This window comes from Sceloporus undulatus, chromosome 2 (genome assembly GCF_019175285.1).
Source record: "Sceloporus undulatus isolate JIND9_A2432 ecotype Alabama chromosome 2, SceUnd_v1.1, whole genome shotgun sequence".
Taxonomy (NCBI): Eukaryota; Metazoa; Chordata; class Lepidosauria; order Squamata; family Phrynosomatidae; genus Sceloporus; species Sceloporus undulatus.
In genome coordinates this window covers 306,464,167-306,483,085 of record NC_056523.1, presented here as the reverse complement: position 1 = coordinate 306,483,085, position 18,919 = coordinate 306,464,167, and the positions used below count along the sequence as shown (strand labels likewise).

General features: G+C 39.0%; 1 protein-coding gene across 2 annotated transcripts in view; it reads right to left on the bottom strand.

The window, feature by feature from the left end:
• The window catches only part of OXCT1 (3-oxoacid CoA-transferase 1), a 77,290-nt gene that overhangs the window by 27,487 nt on the left and 30,884 nt on the right, over positions 1–18,919 (bottom strand). For both annotated transcript variants that reach the window (XM_042452653.1, XM_042452652.1), the window contains exons 6-8: positions 16,119–16,225; positions 12,922–12,982; positions 5,790–5,897 (exon numbers count right to left, since the gene is read on the bottom strand). In XM_042452653.1, the coding sequence (XP_042308587.1) occupies positions 5,790–5,897; positions 12,922–12,982; positions 16,119–16,225 (276 nt within the window). The remainder of the gene's footprint in view (positions 1–5,789; positions 5,898–12,921; positions 12,983–16,118; positions 16,226–18,919) is intronic.

Below are 18,919 nucleotides of genomic sequence, written 5' to 3'. Positions count from 1 at the left end.
ATTATTATTATTATTATTATTATTATTATTATTATTATTATTATTATTATTATTATTATTATTATTTGCTTGTTCCTCACCTATGCAACATGATCTGGTGGTTCACCATTCTTAAAACCATTGCCAGCCACCTACCTCATCCTGTGGTCCACAATCCCCCTCCTTCTGCCCAAGGTTCTTTTTTTACCTTTCCTCACTACCTCCAGCTAATATGTTAGGATCAGAGGAAGCAAGCTAAAGAACATGACCTATGGTGCAATGAAAACAGGAAACCTGCAGCTCATGGGCTTCATGTTCCTCCATGTCCCTTTGGAGTTCCCCCAATCTTAATATTGTCTACTCTAATTGCTTAGCAACTGTCTGTCCCAGGTACATGTGTTTCATATGACCTGTTTGCTAAATTCCTTTAAACCAGAAATGGTAACACAAATCTGGGAACAAAGTACAAGCTGTAGCAGTGAGCTAAGTCTTTTCCCACAACTGGACTGCTGCACACCTAGCCTTTGAGCTACAGGTTTTCTGCCTGATCTTTTTTGTTCCTCAGTGTCATCAGATTCTTCTTGAGCAGTACCTTGACCTAGGCAGCAAAAGAAAACAGAAAGTCTCCCTGTGAAGACACACCCAACTAAAGATGGTGGCAAATTTGGGTGTGCAACGCCAGTACCCTGGTGAGATCAAACTCTTCTACCCAAAAAGGCTCTGATGCTGAATGTAAAGTTCAAAAAGGGGGAAGTTTAATTTAAAGAAGAAAAATAAAGAGTTTTCTCCTCCTCAGCTCTAGATAAATGATACTTTACAGTTTGGCTTTCAGCAATCTTCCAGATGTCATCTCTCTGGGTTTGATCTCCTCACTCAATGGAGCTGGTGCAGGGTCTTTCAGCTCCTGAATTCTTTGACTTGATGTAGATAACTAAACTGACTAACTTGTTCTTGGTAACTAATTTGGCTAAATAGTACCTGGTAACTGATTTGGCTAACTTGTTCTTGGTTACTAAATCGGCTAACTAGCTCCTGGTAACTGATTCGGCTAACGTGTAAGAAATGCCCTTTCCAGCTGTCTGGACCTGTTTGCCACCAAAAGACAGCTCTCTGCCAGCTCTCAGCAAAGACTGCTCCAAACTAAAAAGCCTCTAGCTAAAGCAGAGCATGCTGGGAAAGGGCAAACCAAACCTGGAAAAATGCAGGGGATCCTACAGCTCCTCCCAGAACTAATACAACGAACATTTCCTACACTAAACCATACTATGGCCTGAACCAACATGAAAGAAAATGCAGGGGGAGATTTAAACAGTCCTGGCTGGACATCACACTCCCCAACAGCTTTGGTGCCTAGGAAAGTGCTGTCACCTGCTGCTTTGGCTTTACATGATTTCCACTCTTCTTCCTAGCTCAAGAAAACACTGGCTTTAAAACATCTATTCCCAAATGGGAATCAGATTAACACACACACACCAGCTCTATTCTTTGTTTTTTTTAAATATTTTTTATTGAAATCTTTTTTAAAAATACAAAACAGGATAGTTTACATGCAAATTTGTTCATACATATTTACAAACCTGTGATGCTACCCTCCCCCTCCCCCCATCTCCTCCCAGTTCCCTATATATATCTTCCACTTCCGCTTATTAATTAAAGAACAGTCATTATTCTTTTAGCTATCATTCTGTATTCCTCATTTCTTTCCTTCCCTTGCTTCCCCATCTCACTGTTTCATATCATGCTTTTTTTCTTCATTTAGGGAATGTGCAATTATTAATCCTGAAATTTCAAACATCCGCTTTGTGCTTCAAGTCATACACATATGCTTATTCCTATTACTTTGCTTTTTCTACTCTCATCATGTACCCTTCTAGTTCTCTTTAAAGTCATCTTAATTAAGTACCTCTATCATTAATACCTTCATTTCCACCTCTCTGAACAGAAATTTAACAATGGATCCCAACTTTCTTCTTGATTCCCCTCCTCCTCTCTTAGATGCATCGTCAGCCTATCCATTTCCACAGTGTCCAAAGTCTTAATTAACCAGTCATTAATCTCTGGTGCCTTCTCCCCTTTCCAACACTTTGCAATTGTAATCCGCGCAGTCAAGATCATATATAAGATAGGTTTCAGATGCTTCCTAACCTCTGCCTCCTCAATCACATTTAACAAAAAAACTTCTGGTTCAAATTTGACTTTGACTTTATAAACATCTTGGATAATTTTATGGACCTCTTTCCAGCTGTATTCTTTGAAAACCAGTGCCTAGGAAATCTCTTGCTAGAACTGAACAGAGGCATAACAGTGAATTGTAGCAGCAACAGAGCAGATTAGGAACCTTCTAGGCTCAGTGTAAAAGCAAAATTATTCATACATTGACAAATGTCCGATAACGATGCGCTGAATTTGTTTTCTTCCAGTGAAAGGATACATATAGGCTGATTCATAAGAAGGCCAGTGCTAGTAGACTCTAGTTATCAGGTTAGAGTGGACTTGGGATGGAAAAATAATTGGCCTCTGAAATGGTCGGATAAGCAAAACTAAGGATATAAGGCAACTGAGATTATGGCTAGCATGAGCCCACAGACAGCAGTTTACATAAAAGTATTTCCATTTAGAATGGATGGTTTAAAAGCTTATTTAGAATTCAACCTCCCACACAGAACCCCTTTCTTAATTGACTAAGTATGCATGTGCTGGCCAAATGGCTGTAATAAAGTTTGTTGTTGTTAACTAAGTATGTAGAGAGATCTTGTAGCACCTTTGAAACTAACTGAAAGAAAGAAGTTGGCAGCATGAGCTTCCACAGACTACAGTCTACTTCCTCAGATGCTTTAATGCTGCCAACTTTTCTTTCAGTTAGTCTCAAAGGTGCTACAAGATCTCTCTACATACTGATTCTACAGACTAACACTGCTACAGTATATCTTTTAATTGACTAAATCACTGTTCTTTTTTAATCCTAAGCGGTGCTTTTATCTGACAAAACACGACAGAACGGGAAAGGAGAGAAAAAAATAACCTCCACCTTTCTCCATACATACAAGAAACCACATCTAGAGAAGGATGACAGAAGTCTCCTGAATGACATATTAAAAGTCAGAAGTGGAGATCAGACAGGATCCAGGCTACGACCATTACATTTGCACTGGCTGAGTAGCAAAGTATTGGGGAAGGGAAATAATTATCCTTTGAACTATAACTACCAAAATCCCCAGCTACACTGCCCATGTTGGCTGGATAATTCAAGGAACTGTTAGTCCCCCAAGGTAATTTTTCCCACTCTCTGCAACTGCTCCAGTACTTTAAAAGGTCCAGGTTCAGGATTTTCTGGATATAAATATGTAACGCATACCTTGCCCTTAGCCACTGTTGCTACTTCTCCTCATTTTGAAAATAAAAGCACCAAGAAAACAGATATGACATAGATATTTAATACATTTTAAAAAAGGAATTAGGTTTTTCTTTGGCCTGTTCTTTCAGCCACAACCAGGCCAGATATATGACTACAATTATCCCTCCTCTCATATGATAACAGCATATCTTCCTTTTCCAGGCACTCTTACTTAAATCTTCTTTATACTAGAATCCTCACTGAGCACTCTGGTGGAAAACTGCATTGCAGCCAATGCAATTTATGTTTGAAAATGCAGTCCAAATCTTCTAAGATACGTTATTTTTATAGTCTCTTTTCCCCACTGCCATTTCCTTGCCTCTCTAACATCCTCAGTCAGTAAATAGAAAAGCTTGAGGCTTTATCACCTGTTTGACAAGACAGATGCCCAGCAGGATTACAAAACTCAGCGGACCAAAATTAATCCCTGCTGCAACTTTGGTCTAGACAATATAAAACACAAAAATGAGACAGCAAAAAGGGGGTGGGAGTGTGGTTAGTGAGAGAAGGAAAGCAGGATGCGGAAGAAAAGGAACAGAAAATAACAAAAATATGTATAATTAATGAAAATTAACATCATTAAGTGGGAAATTTTGACAGAACTCAAGGTTTATTTCCTTCTCCCAAACTGATGTCATGCTGGTGCAAAAGGTGGGTAAATGGGGGGAAATGCAAATAGGAAATGCTTGTTTCAATTTGTTGTTGTTATGGAGTTAGAATCATAGAATCATAGAGTTGGAAGAGACCGCAAGGGCCATCCAGTCCAACCCCATTCTGCCATGCAGGAAATCTCAATCAAAGCATCCCTGACAGATGGCCATCCAGCCTCTGTTTAAAGACTTCTAAGGAAGGAGACTCTACTACACTTCGAAGGAGTTTGTTCCACTGTCGAACAGCCCTTACTGTCAGGAAGTTCTTCCTAAAGTTGAGGTGGAATCTCTTTTCCTGTAGCTTGCATCCATTGCTCCGGGTCCTAGTCTCTGGAGCAGCAGAAAACAAGCTTGCTCCCTCCTCAATATGACATCCCTTCAAATATTTAAACAGGGCTATCATATCACCTCTTAACCTTCTCTTCTTCAGGCTAAACATCCCCAGCTCCCTAAGTCGTTCCTCATAGGGCATGGTTTCCATACCCTTCACCATTTTAGTCGCCCTCCTTTGGACACGCTCCAGTTTTTCAACATCTTTTTTAAATTATGGTGCCCAAAACTGGACACAATATTCCAGGTGGGGCCTGACCAGAGTAGAATAGAGTGGCACTATTACTTCCCTTGATCAATACACTATACTTTTATTGATGCAGCCTAAAATTGTATTGGCCTTGTTAGCTGCCGCGTCACACTGTTGACTCATGTTCACAATTTGTGGTCTACTTGGACTCCTAGATCCCTTTCACATGTAGTCTCGTTCAGCCAGGTGTCCCCCATCCTATATCTGTGCATTTTGTTTTTCTGCCCTAAGTGCAGTACCTTACATTTCTCCGTGTTGAATTTCATTTTGTTAGCTTTGGCCCAGCTTTCTAATCTATTCAGGTCATTTTGAATTTTCATCCTGTCCTCTGGAGTATTAGCTACTCCTCCTAATTTGGCATCATCTGCAAATTTGATAAGTATGCCCTCAATTCTGTCATCCAAGTCATTGATAAAGATGTTATAAATAATAATAATAAAACTTTCAGTTATATCCCGCTTTTTGTTTCCACAATCAAAGCGGCGTACAACCTTTTAAAAATACAATATATACAATTCCCCCCCCTTAAAAAAGGATTAAACAATTCCATCCTTTAAAATTACAGACAATAAAAATCTAAAAACACTACTACAATAATAAAATAACGGTGGGCAGAGTCTTCGCTTGTATATGACTGTGGGGGGAGCATTACATGGCCGGGATCTGGAAGAGATCCATCTTGACAGCTTTCTTGAAGCTCTCAAGGATGGCAATTTGACGGATCTCGTCCGGCAGGCCATTCCATAAACTGGGAGCGATCGCAGAAAAAGTCCTCTGGGAGGCTGCCGTCAATCTGGTCTTTGTGGACTGCAACAAATTCCTCCCAGAGGATCTGAGGGTACAGGGCGGATTGTACGGAAGGAGGCGATCCCTTAAGTAGGTTGGGCCCAAGCCATGGAGGGCTTTAAAGGTAATGACCAACACCTTGTACTGTGCCCAGAACCGAATAGGCAGCCAGTGGAGTCATTTCAATATAGGTGTAATATGGTCACTCCTAGTTGTTCCTGTGTTTGAAAATGTGTCTTTGACATTTTAGAAGTCAAAGGAGTGTGTATAATCCAAAGATGCTGTGCTGAAGTGAAGCATGTAGCAGGAGTATCCCACATAGCTCCTTGTTACACTTCATACGTAGCAAAATCAAGATAAATTGCATAAAGAAGAGGTTTGCAAATGCTCCCAAACTTACCTCAATTCTTTTTTCATACTTTTCTCCTTGGATGAGGCGATGGACATAGATCTTAGGGACATGAATATCTTCTGGGGCAAATGACCCTACATCAACGATTTCTTCTACCTGTGTAGACATGTAAAATAGGAAAGATAAAATCTGTGTTCGAAGTAGATAAGGTACAACAGACTTGGAAAATGTATAGCTTTGGAGACATTTTATTTTAACTCCAAGCTTTCGCACCTTCTCTGCGGGAGCAGACAAACTGGTTTTTTTAAAAAAAACACAACAAGCTGAAGTTTCTGGAGCTGGCTGTAATCCTTAATATGAACATCTGAAAGTAATCACATGCTTATGCCACCTATGTTGATCTGTATAACATTATGTCAATCTTCTCATAATTAAGCACTGTATAAGAGGATGGTAATATTAGCCTTCATGCTCTGCCCCTAACTAACCCTGCTGACACCAACAATGCAAGAGTGCCACCAAGATTCAGCAGTATCAGAAACAAAGAGGTTTTCTTTCTCCTTCCATTTCCTGCCTAAAGGAAAGGAGCCATTCTCCCCTACCAGTCTGTAAGACTCTATGTACAGGAGGGCACTATGCCATCCCCCTACACTATAAAGAGTAGCTGTAGTTGCTTAATTTCAACAAAAATTATGGGAAGGATATCAACAGCAGCAACTGAATTTCAACAGTGACTGTAGAATTTTTGGTGGCAGTCTGGCCTCCAAAGAGTAATAGGCCACCCAATGAAGCCTCCATACAGCAGGACATTGCCCATCCCAGTCCTTCTGTGAAGCAGTTTCATGTAGTCACTACCTTTTCACCACTGACTTTATTTATTTATTTATAATATTTATACCACACTCTTCAGCCAAAAGACTATCAGAGCAGCTTACATTTTTTAAAATTAAAAGTAACCCCACTAAAATGTTCCTGTACAGATTCTTCATCATGACATCTGTCATTTTAAGTTACAGAAGCAAAATGAAATGGTAGGGAGAGCAACACACCATGACTCAAATACATATTTTGACATAATAGTAGGAGCACACAGAAACTCCTAATAGGTTTGAGAAGCACAGTGAAAAAATCCAATGTGCAATTTCCAATTTAACAGAAGCAAATGGCCAGGCCTCTTTCCATCTTGCCTTAGTTTGCAGAACAGCAGTAGGTACACAGCAGAAAACTAAAGTGAAAAAATCAAGGTCAGTACCTCCTTCTGTTCTAATCTTTTAAATCCTAACAAGCCATCTATTTCACCCCCAACCCTAATATAACAACTTTTTTAAAGTTTTGAAAAGGAAAAATTATTGGAACAAAACTTGTGCTTGGCAAAATATGGGAGATCAACATGGCATCATGGTCAAATAGCTGCAAGAATGACAGGTTGAGTCTCTCTTATCCAAAATGATTGGGACCAGAAGTATTTTGGGTTTTGGATTTTTTTAGTATTTGCACATACAGCTCCAAAAAATAGGACCTCAACAATAGGTAAGAGCTGTTCAACAGTGGAACACACTCCTTCAGATTGTAGTGGGGCCTCCTTCTTTGGAGGATATTAAACAGAGGCTGGATGGCCATTTATCAGGAGTGCTTTTAATTTATATTCCTGCATGGCAGTGGTTGAAAAGGATGGCCCTTGGCATCTCTTCCAACTCAATGATTCTACATTACGAAATATCTTGGAGATGGGGTCCTCGTTTAAACATGAAACTCATTTATGTTCTACATGTATATTATGTACATAGCATGAAACTAATTTTATACAGTATATAATATTCTAAATAATTTTGTTCATGAGAGAAGCTTTGTGTACACTGAATCATTAGAAAGCTAAGGTGTCACTATCTCAGCCATCCATGTGGACAATTTTGGATTTTGCACTATTTCAGATTTTAGAATTCCAGATGAGGGAGATTCAACCTGTACTACTATTTGGAGGATGCTGAAGCCAGGTTCAAATTCAAGTGTTCAAGGCAAGACAGGTTGCAGATCCTAATTTTCAGATGACAACTACTACCACATTTATGGGCCCTCTTCTTTAAACAAACTCAAAAAAGGGAACAAAATTAAGAGTGCAAAAAAAAAATTTAAAAAAATAAAACTGAAAATGTTTATCAGTGTCTACTAGCTCAGCAAATGTCATTTATGCATAGCCTTTTCAATAATCACAAAACAAATACAGAACAAAGCCACTGCCAATCAGAATTCATAAGTCAGGGTCACCAAGCATATAGAACTAGCTTTTAAAAGCTTTTACCTAATAATGATGGATAAAGACAAAAATCTGGTAACCTTTGTTGTCAACATCTTAAACAAACCTTTTAGCAATTAAGCCAGTACTAACTGGGAAGCTTGCTTTTGGTGAGGATTCAGTCCAAGTATTTTGAGGAATTTAATGTAACTTTATAGGATATAATACATTGTAGCTCTTTGGCATCATATGAAACACTGTGACTACACAGTCTGTCAGATAAAGTTCATGTTTCATATCTTCCATTCAGCAGCGAGGATGACAATAGATTACATTTAGCTCCTGTGAACGCATACCTACCATTAAAATTTTAAATATCTTTAAAACACACAGGTAAATTATAGGGCAAACCATGAAGTTTTTCTAGACTGGGACTATTTTTCAAGCAGAAGGAGTGGCATTATCCAACTATCTACTTCTTGCACTGTTCTATTTATAATCTGTTATGAAAAACAATGCTTGGAGTTTTCAGCTTGGGTTAGTGAAGTAGCTACATTTAGAATGAACAGTCAATGTGCTCTCTCTGAGTGCTAGTTCAGGCCTAACACTAAGACATTATAATATTACAAGTTTACTCTAGCCTTCCACATGCTTTTATGTTCTCTCTTCTCCATTCTTCCTCCAGTGCAGCCAGAAAGATAAAACTGGAACATACTGCTCCTGCTCCAGATTGAACACAGGTCACCACATTAAATCTTGAACAATGGTTGATCTTCACTAAAACTAATGCAAGGAAGTCCACTTCCCAAACTATAATTTGAAAATTGGCTTGTTTTCAGAAACCATAGTTAACACTAACCAGTTTGTCAGACTTCAGACAAGAAAACTAGTTGTAGTTGAACTAGAACAAAAGCAAAGATATGAAGTAAAATCTTGTTGCCATCCTGCAATGGTGCATGGTGCAGTGGTTTGAATATTGGACTACAACTCTGGGGACCAAGGTTCGAATCCCTGCTCAGCCACAGAAATCTACTGGGTGAGCTTGGGGAAGTCACACTCACTCAGCCTCAGAGGAAGGCAAAACCCCTTTGAACAAATCTTATCAGGAAAATCCCATGGTAAGTTCACTTTAGGATTGTCTTAAGTCAGAAATAAATTGAAGCCACACAACAACAAAAAGGAAAGATGTTGTCATAATGTTAAACCAGCCTCCTCCAACCTGACACCATCCAGATATTTTGGACTACCAGTTCCATCATATGCAAACAGTGGATATGCTAGCTAGCTTTTCTAGGAATTTCTACAGTGGGTTAGAATGTGGAATACTGAACCAAACTACGGTTTAGTGTAGCTACCAAGAGAATATTTGAATATTTGGGACAAAAAATAAAAATAAAAATTGTTGTGTTGAGTGTCAGGAAATCCTGACAAAGAGAATCTCCTTGAATTCCTTTCTTCATTCCCTCCCCCAGTCTTCCAATAGACTAAGAGAACTGCTACTACCAACCCCTTGGTCCAGCTCACCTTTTCCTGATCACTGACACAACTGTGTAGCTACTGGGGAAAGGGTGGGGCAGTGGGGCAACCAAAAATTGCTGCTTCCATCATTATGCACCAAGTTGTAGGGGAGGAGTAAATATGGATTGTTAGTTGCTATACTGATAGATAGAGCACAACGCTAAAGGCATCCTCCTCCCAGGGTTCCTCTGAAGTCCTGGAGGATGCACTACCATGCGACAGCAAGTGCAACATAGGTAGTTATGATGTTCAGTTATCCTCCCATTCTCCCCCTGGATACTACATGTTCATGTCAGGAGGGGCAGGAAAATGGTATGTGTGGGGGGTGACAACAACAAAATTTCTCCCTCCTTTGAGAACATTCTTGAAAACTGAAGTTTTCAAAGATGTTCCTGCAGAAGAAAAAAAGGTGATTATGGTCATTTCTCTAAAATTGTGGGCTAAGCATCTGGAGCTTTGATTATTTGTGGATTTGCCCCTTCCAGGACAAAAAAAAAGCATGCTGAAGGACCTACAGATACATAGAAAAGTGTTATCTCCAATGAAAAAAACAGTAGGCCTATACAGTATTTAAAAAATTTTTCACTTTCACAGGAGGGGTCTGCACACCTAACCCCCATGAAAATTGAGGGCTGGCTGTATTTGTTCTCCCCTGTGGGAACAGCTTAAGTTAAATACACCTACTCCTAATTTAGTATTATGCTCCTTTAGAGTAGGCAGATTCACTGACCAGATTGCAAAGTTTTTTTCAGAATGATGTGATGAATGTTCAAGTGATCATCAGACTGATGACATGTTGTAAGCATTATAATCATGTTTTTCCTTCATTTTGTGCCACATTATTTTAAAGATTTGTTTGTTGGAAATGACTGTTTGGTTGTACCATCTACTGAACAGAATGGAAAGCTATGCATTTAGCTTCTGAGAACACAAATGTGAGAACACAATGTATTTTAGTCTCTGAAATGCAAATCTAAACTAAATTGATAGTCCACAATCTCTTTTGTGTTGACATACTGTGCTGCACTAACAGAGGTATGAGTGGGAGGGTGAACAGCCAGGCTAACACCAAGTGGTCTAGCAGCATGTGGGGGCTTATTTTTAAGGCTGCCTCCCACTGGAAGGGTGAAAATGTCTCCGATTCTTTTTTTTAAATGGCAAATGGATAATTTTCAGAATTTTAATGAGCAAGATTGAATTACAACTAGGACAACACACGAGCTGAGATTTTACAAAGTGTAAAACTGTATTTATAAGCATGACTATTTCTCAGTGCTTCAGTGTTAATTTTAAAAAATGCCCAATTTTTAGGTGACTAATGGCAACCATTCATTTCTGTCTCACAATGTAGTGAGGTCCATTATACCTGTGAGAGCAGAATGATAACAGATCAGGAGTATTGTTACTAAGCAACCAGCGATACACTGTAGGATTTTTAATTACATTTGCTTAATTAGTTATGGATGAACGAGCATTTCTGCACACAATTTTAAGCCCACCACCACCATCCCCTCATTTCTCCTTTTGACAACTCAAAATCATCTTACAGTTCTGGTTATTATAAAATGCATGTATTTTTAAAAAGTCTTTAAAAACAACAATATTAATATCCTAGGTGAAGTCGAAGTCGATTAATATCCTAGCTTCTCCTTTGTCTGGCAGGAAAAATTATCAATTTTCAAAGTATAATGTGAAGGAGGGGGAGAGAAAGAAAGGGGTAAAGGAAAAGGTATTGTTATAGAAATACTGAACACCTTCCTTATATTGATTAAACCATGTCTTCAAGTGGCTATAGCTCTTCAAGATCTGACTAAGAAAATCAGGCTACCTATTATTCAGCATTCTTACTTCACAAACAGCCACTTCAGCTGATTTTAATGAATTTCAAGCTTCATATGTTTGCAGCAGGGAGTTCTTTTTGCCTTTGTTTTCCAAAACTAATTGTTTGGGGCAGGACAAATGCAGAGTATAGAGAGAAGAGGAAGAGTGAAGAGGATACTGCTTCAGATAGCAAATTTGGGCATCAAGAAATGGCAGCAAACTATCATCTACTAAAAAGAGAAATAAATGGGTCCTATAGCAAATCAGGCCTGAACTCTCCCTAAAAGCTAAGATGACTAAACTGAGCCTGTTGTACTTTGGATATATCATGAGAAGACATAACTGACTAGAAAAGACACTAGTGCTTGGTAAGGTAGAAAGCAGTAGGAAAAAAGGACTCTATTCCAGATAGATACACTCAATCAAGGAAGCCACAGCCTGAACCTGCAAGATCTGAACAGGGATTCTGAGGATAGGGTAACTCGGAAGTCTCTCATTCATAAGGTTGCCATAAATCAAAGTCAAAGGCAACTAATAACAATAATGGAGACCTTGGAGTTTATCAGACAAGGGAAATTGGAAGTATAATCCAATGGCAATCCGAACACAATCATGGGGTTTCACGTTATTGCACGAGAGGTGATCACACGCAATTTCGGGCAATGGCAAGCTATTTTCGGACAATGGGAAGTCAGCTCGAATGCAATTCGAATTCACGTAAATTCACTGAACTAGCGAATTAACGTAAATTTGCTGAACTAGCGAATTCACGTAAATTTGCTGAACTAGCAAATTCACATGAATGCGTTCTGGCCCCCCTTTCTTTTCATTCGAAATTAAGAGAAATTCCTCCCGTGTGATAAACTCCCTTGACAGAAAAATAGACCAGCACCTCTGCATGAATGTAACAGCTTAGGCCTGAGGCGAGCAGAAGGCATCTCTGAGTTATTTTTGGAAACAGGTACTCATTCTTCATATTTAAGTCAATGTCACAGCAGCTGGTAATAATCTCATTTCTGCTCAAAGTGAAGGCAACCTCAACAATTCCCCACTGTCATCAGCTATGTAGTTTCAATCATGTATGTACATCAGGCATAAACTCTCTTTGAGCTCTTCACAAAGGCCTGAGGGTTTTTCCAAAAGTCTTCCAAAGGAAAGCAAAGAACAACCAGCTTTCTCACACATGGAAAAACATCTCATCCCAATTTAACCTAAGGCACTATTTAAGAAACAGATGGTTTTCTTTAGAAGTAAAAGACCAGAGACAATCCTTGAAGTGATTAGAAGAGATAAAACAGAGGCGCATGATACATGTTGCAAACACAAAGGAGACCAGTTCCATTGTAACATTGTTTCTCACATTAACCTCTTTATTTATTCATAAACTACTGTATTATATTTATCTATTTATACTTGAATCCCATTTTGGGAGAAAGGTGAAATATGAATCCAATAAATGAACAAACAAACAAACTACCTTTCTCATTTAACAAGATCCAAGGCAAATTTATGTATTTATTCTTTCAATATATTTATTCAGTTTATTCAATAATGAGAAGGATTCAAAGAAAATACCATAAGTTATGAAAAAATAGTTATGTTCCTTACCTCTACCACAGTGGTTCTGGCAGCTTTGCACATGGGCTGGTTAAAATTTCTTGCAGTTTTCCTATCAGAGAAAGAGAAAGTACATGGGAGGAATAAACTGCCTGAAAATTAAAGATGGTGTGCACTTAAACTGCTAGAATATATGCTTGTGATATCTGGAAAAACATTATCTTCCAAAGAAGATATGGGAGATTATCAGCAGAGTTCATGTTCCACATATTTAAAGATCTTTCTGTACCTGTAATAGTTTTAAAGATCGTATTTAAATTATGAATTGCAAAGTGTCTCATGCAGTGGAATGTAATTTTGAGTGATGTGTTTGAAAAGAACATAAACAATAACAATAACCCCTAACAGTGCACCTCTATATATCTCTCCCCCAAAAAATAATTTTTATTAACTTTACTGAGGCTTACTCCCAGGGACATGAGTGTAGGATTGTAGCCTAAAGGTCCCCATGGATTTGGAGAATTAGGTAAGGTTGGGGGCGGGGGGGGGGGGGGGGGGGGAGGTCCATGCAACAGACCATTAGGGAATACCTTCAACCAGTCAGTGTGATGTACCAATTTATTTCTTGTTGGACCAGATGACTTCCACAAGAAAACCCAAAACACATGCCAAATAAAATACTTTTTGGAGGCATGTATTAAAATGAAATATTAATTTCTTTAATATGAAAAAAAAATAACAAGACTTGAAGAGAAAATAAAAACCATGTGATGTCTTTGTTTGCAGGCTCTCTCTCACCTTCCTCAGAGCATCTACTGTTTTACTTATTAATGGTATTAACTGCCCACTTTTCTTCCATTATGTTGTGGGCAAGATTCTAGACAGCCTCCCTTCCATGTTAAAAGGAGCTTTCTCTCCTCATCTTCGTCAAGAATATTACATGAGTGATAAATTAAGAAGGAAAAAAGATAAATTGGAATCCCCTCAGAAGAAAATAATGAATATGGCCAGAAGTAAGGAGACCAAGCAATTTTTATGCAATTGTGCAATTTCAGCCAAAAGAAGAAAAGACTGAGGGAGGGTTGTGGCAGAACTTTTCGAACAACTGAAGTGCTGTCATGTACAAAATAGCAAAGACTTGTTCTCCACAATCCCAGAGATCAGGATTAAATCTAAAAGACTGACATTACAGGACGACATTATTTAGCTGAACATTAGATGAAAGAATGGATTCAAGAATGAAGCAATTATACAGACAAGTGGCATGCTCTCTTTTTCTGGAAGTCTTAAACCAGTCTTCAGGATCCTCTAGGTCTGGATTTCCAGTACTGAACGTTCCCCCTGCAATTTTGGGATTATTATTATTATTATTACCCCAGTGATTCCCAAATGTCAGTCCTCCAGTATTTTGGACTTCAACTCCAGAAAACCCAGCAATCTTGACCAACAGTCAGGAATTTGGGGAGATGAAGTCCAAAACACTTGAGGACCAAAGGTGGGCCACTGTTTTATCTTATTAATATTGATTTTACCTGTAAGATGCCCTGTAATCTTTTATCTATATGGGGTAGAAATGAATTAATATATTGATTGATTAATTAATTAATTAATTAACATTTAACTCAGTGTTCCGAAGAGTAGGCCTGCAATAGTTCTAAACACCTATTCCTTTCTCATCGACATAGTTATTTTTAAAATCGTTTTTCTATGTTTGTTTCTCCAAACTCCTCATAGTTGCTTCTTATCAATTTATATTTTTTTTCCAATTTTGTATATTCAATTTGGATTTTTCTGACACAATGCCTCCAAGGATGGTATACACCTCTGAGGCCAAAACTCAATATTAATTGGATAAATTAATGCTATTTTCTGGATATTTCTCTCTCCATCCTCAGCATCTCATTCTTTAATTTAGTAAGTACACTTTGATTTTGGTATTCTACTGCCACCTCCTGGTTTTTTTGTTTTGTTTTGTTTTGCCAACTATAAATCCATGCTGCTAGCACAAGCTGTACTAAAAAGAAATGGATGATCCAATTAATATATCAACATATCAGTGCTGACCTGTCACCTGTGCTTGCATCATATCACAAAGCAAGCACAGAAAACTTTAGATGTGTGTTTTCCAGCAACTGTCATAGGCAATTACATTTGAGCTCTCTCTTGCAGCTGTACAAAATTTGATATTGTTGGTAAAATCGAAAGGCTACTGTTCAAGAAGACTTGAAGGAATCTTCTTCCTTTCATGTCTAAAAATAAATAAATAAATAACCTCACTCCTTTCCTGCCCCTCTAACTGTTTCTGAAACAATTTCTAACAAAACCAGCAGCCTGCTAGTAACCCCTCCCCTTCCCTGTTCCACAAACAAAGGTTTGGGTTATCTGCTTCCTTGGCCTAACCAACACAGAAAGTGATGTGCCCGGTGGCATTTCAAACTATTAAGAGTAACAGCTCTCAGAACTTTGTACAGTAAAGGAGCCCCTTCTTCATCACTTTGCTTCTGGAGATGTATGCCTGAATTTGATACAGGACCTTTGCTTTGCTGCAAAGAATTCATGGGAAAGTTTAACAAAACACAGCCCATTTTTGCAGGTTGCATGGTCCCTCCATTTCCTAGTGATGACAAGCTGCACCGCCAAGAAGTGGCAGCAGTGCCAGAGAGAGAGAGAGAGAGAGAGAGAGAGAGAGAAACGATTTGTTTCCTTCCAAAGGGGAAGAAGATGTTCTTGCTCTATGCATGGGCAGAGCTCTATGGTGCAGGGAGGCACCCTCCCAAACCACAGAACACTGCTGCAGTTGTCCCCAAATTCTGATGATGGCAGCAGCAGCAATGCCAATATTGGTGGGCATATATTTCTTGGTGGTTACTGGGGAAGCAGTCTCCCAGTCAACAATTCTGCCCAACCATATTCTAAGGTACACAATTGCTTCTTTTTTCTACGATTGGTTTTAAAGTCTTTTACCACCCTTACAGTTTTTGTCCAATTTAAGCAAATTAAAATTTATGCACAAGGGATTGGCTGGACCAAGCAGACTTCCACTTGAGGTGCAAACCAGCCTAAACAAAAAAGAATCCCTGGACCGGCACTCTTCAAGTTAGTATCAGCCATACAATGGCAAGCTATGTTGGCTCAACATTACTTAACTTCTCATCCAGTGGTTCCCATATAAACTGTCAAGAAAATCATAGATTTCCTAGGGATTTTTTTTTTTAAAAAAAGCAATTGTCTCTCCACACATACTGTACCTGAATATAATATTTCCAGCACGATCAGATTTCCATGCCTTCACTAGTGCAAAATCTCCTGTTATTGACTTCTCCATAATATAGTGTCGACCATCAAATTCCCTCACCTGTGAGAAATGAGAAGGGGGAGGAGAGAAAAGACTTGTAAAGTGATTTTGCTCAGGGGCTGCTGTCACACTGCAGAAAAAATGCAGTTTGGCACCACTTTAACTGATATGGCTCCATCATATGGAATCATGGGATTTGTAGTTTGATGTGGGACCAGAGTTATCTCTCAGAGAAGGCAAACATCTCACAAATCCCCGAATTCCATAGCAGTGGGGTCACTGCATTAATTAGACAGTGTTGATGCAGCCTAAGATGGTCTAACCCATGCTAGGATCTAAAATAATGCTGTTCCACACTATCATGCCACAGAGTCAAGGGGACAGAAAAGGAATCAAGTGACAGGTGACATTCAACAACTGGGTGCATAATTGTAGAAAAGTTTCTACAAGTCCAATTTTTAGTCCCAACTAGAATAAACTCAATATATCACTAGAGTTTCCATTCATTTTGTTTCTCTAGTTAGCGTTAAAAATTTGAATGACACCAAGGAGTTCTAACAGATATGCAACAGTTAAGAACACCACCAGCAGTAGCATCAACCAATTAGCAAATTTACTATGTGGTAAGCTGAACTGTTGGTGAACATTATATGATAATTACTATCAGTGTGATGTAGCACACAGTGGCCTCAATCCTATACAGGTCAGCACAGTTTAAGACTTTTACAGGTAGACCTACATTAAGCTGTCATAAACCAGCCCCTGGACTAATCGTATAGCAAGTGAAGTCCTCCTGCATGGCCATTCTGTGCCTTGTGGGGAGCAGGCAGGATCAGAGAAGCATCTGGCTGTGTCCCCATAGCCAGATGTGAAACCATTATATAAAATATCTTCGGGATCCTCCAGAGATCTTAAGTCTGGCTGTAATCATCTCACATCTGGCTATGGGGCTTAGCCAGACACATCTCTGGTCCTGTCCTTTCACTAGGAGGTAGAAATAACTGTGGGGGAGAGGCTTCAGAGGCTGTCTGATAAGTTTGAGATGGGCTTTCGGCACTACAGAAGGGGGAAGGAAATATCATCTTCCACAGCACCCAAAAAAGGACTTATTCAGTTGTAAGAGAAACATACATGTGCACATGCTGGTAACAGGATAAAGCCAGTGTACTGCTGCTGAGAATAGGAACCACTATGTGGTTGGAGAAAGCTCATTCATTTTCTAACTCAAAGGTTGTTGTTTAAAGGATTTCTTTCACATAACTGCACAAGGTTTCTTGGAGTAGGCACAGGGTGTGTGTGTGTGTAGCCATTCTCTATAGATTCCCTGGACTGCACTTCATCTGGTCCAAAATAGAGCAAATTGTCTCTTCTGGAAGTATCCAGGAAAGGCAATTCACCTTTTAAATAGGTTATAGAGGGGCCCTGTTTCTTTTAATTTTTTAAAAAACATTTTTTTAAAAACCAGAAGTGACTTCTAGCCACTCCCAATTTTCTCTATTTTTGTTGTTGTTGTTTTTTTTCAGTCCATGCAAACCCAGTGGGTCATGGGAACAGAAAACTGATTCCCACCATGGATATCTAACCACCACTTTAGAGAAATAGCAGGATTGATATTTGGTATGTGAACACAATATCTATAATACTTGAACCATAAGCTCATTGCACACAGACAATGCTATCTGTCTTTTGAAATAGGGACATGAGTCAATCATTCCAGAATCAAATTAGCATGTTCAGATTTAAGAGTACATTCTCTGTAGAAATGAGAAGATGGATTTTAAGGCTTTGTTGTTATTACATGTCTTTAAACTAAACTTATGGCGACCGTGTCACTGAGTTTTCTTGGCACGATTTCTTCAGAGGAGGATTTCCATTACCCTTCTCAGAAGCTGAGAGAGTGTGACTTGTCCAAGGTAACCTTAGTGCGCGCTCATGGCAGAGCCAGGATCCAAACTCTCATCTCCCAAAGTCCTAGTACTCAAAACACTACAACACACACACACACTCTCATACACACATACTATGATAAGGCTACATTCAACAAAAACACTTAATTGAAATCCTTTAACCAGAAAGGTACACACTGCCTGCGCAGAACTGCGAGAACCAAGGCAAGAACTTGAAAATTGTCACAAACATCCAAGGTCATAGCAAAAAGAAAGGTTTACAAAGTTTAGAATGAACAACTAAGACCTCTTTTCTCCATGTATTCTTACCACACTGCTGAGTTTATTGATAGTCCAACCTCACTTACTTTTAAAAGACTGAAGCAGACAGAAAAATAAAGCAGTCCCACAAATATGTTGGACCTAAACTGTAGAATCTGAGGCAGGGGTGGGCAAATTGTGACCCACATACAGGAACTCCAATCTCCCCATGGGTAAAAATGCTCTTTAGGGGCCATGGGGGCATTTTTGCCATGTTGGGGTTACTGAACAGAAAGTGAGTTCCCCTCATTTTCTGTTGTTATACAAATGGCTTGGGGGGGGGGCTAAAAAACCTATTAGGGGTTTGGGGCAAAAACAAGAAGTAGGCAAAGAGCCTTATTGCATTCCAAACAAATCCAGCAGACACCTTTTTGCCGAGCTGGAAAAATCTGTTTGGCAAAAGGTATGCTTTTATGACCCTCTTCTCATGCTTTTATGACCAAAAGAGAATGAAAAGTGCTTCAACATTGTGAAGAGACAGAAACACGCTTCTTTCGTGCTGCCTGGCAAGTTTGTTTATAAAGCAATTTGCATACTGATACTCCAG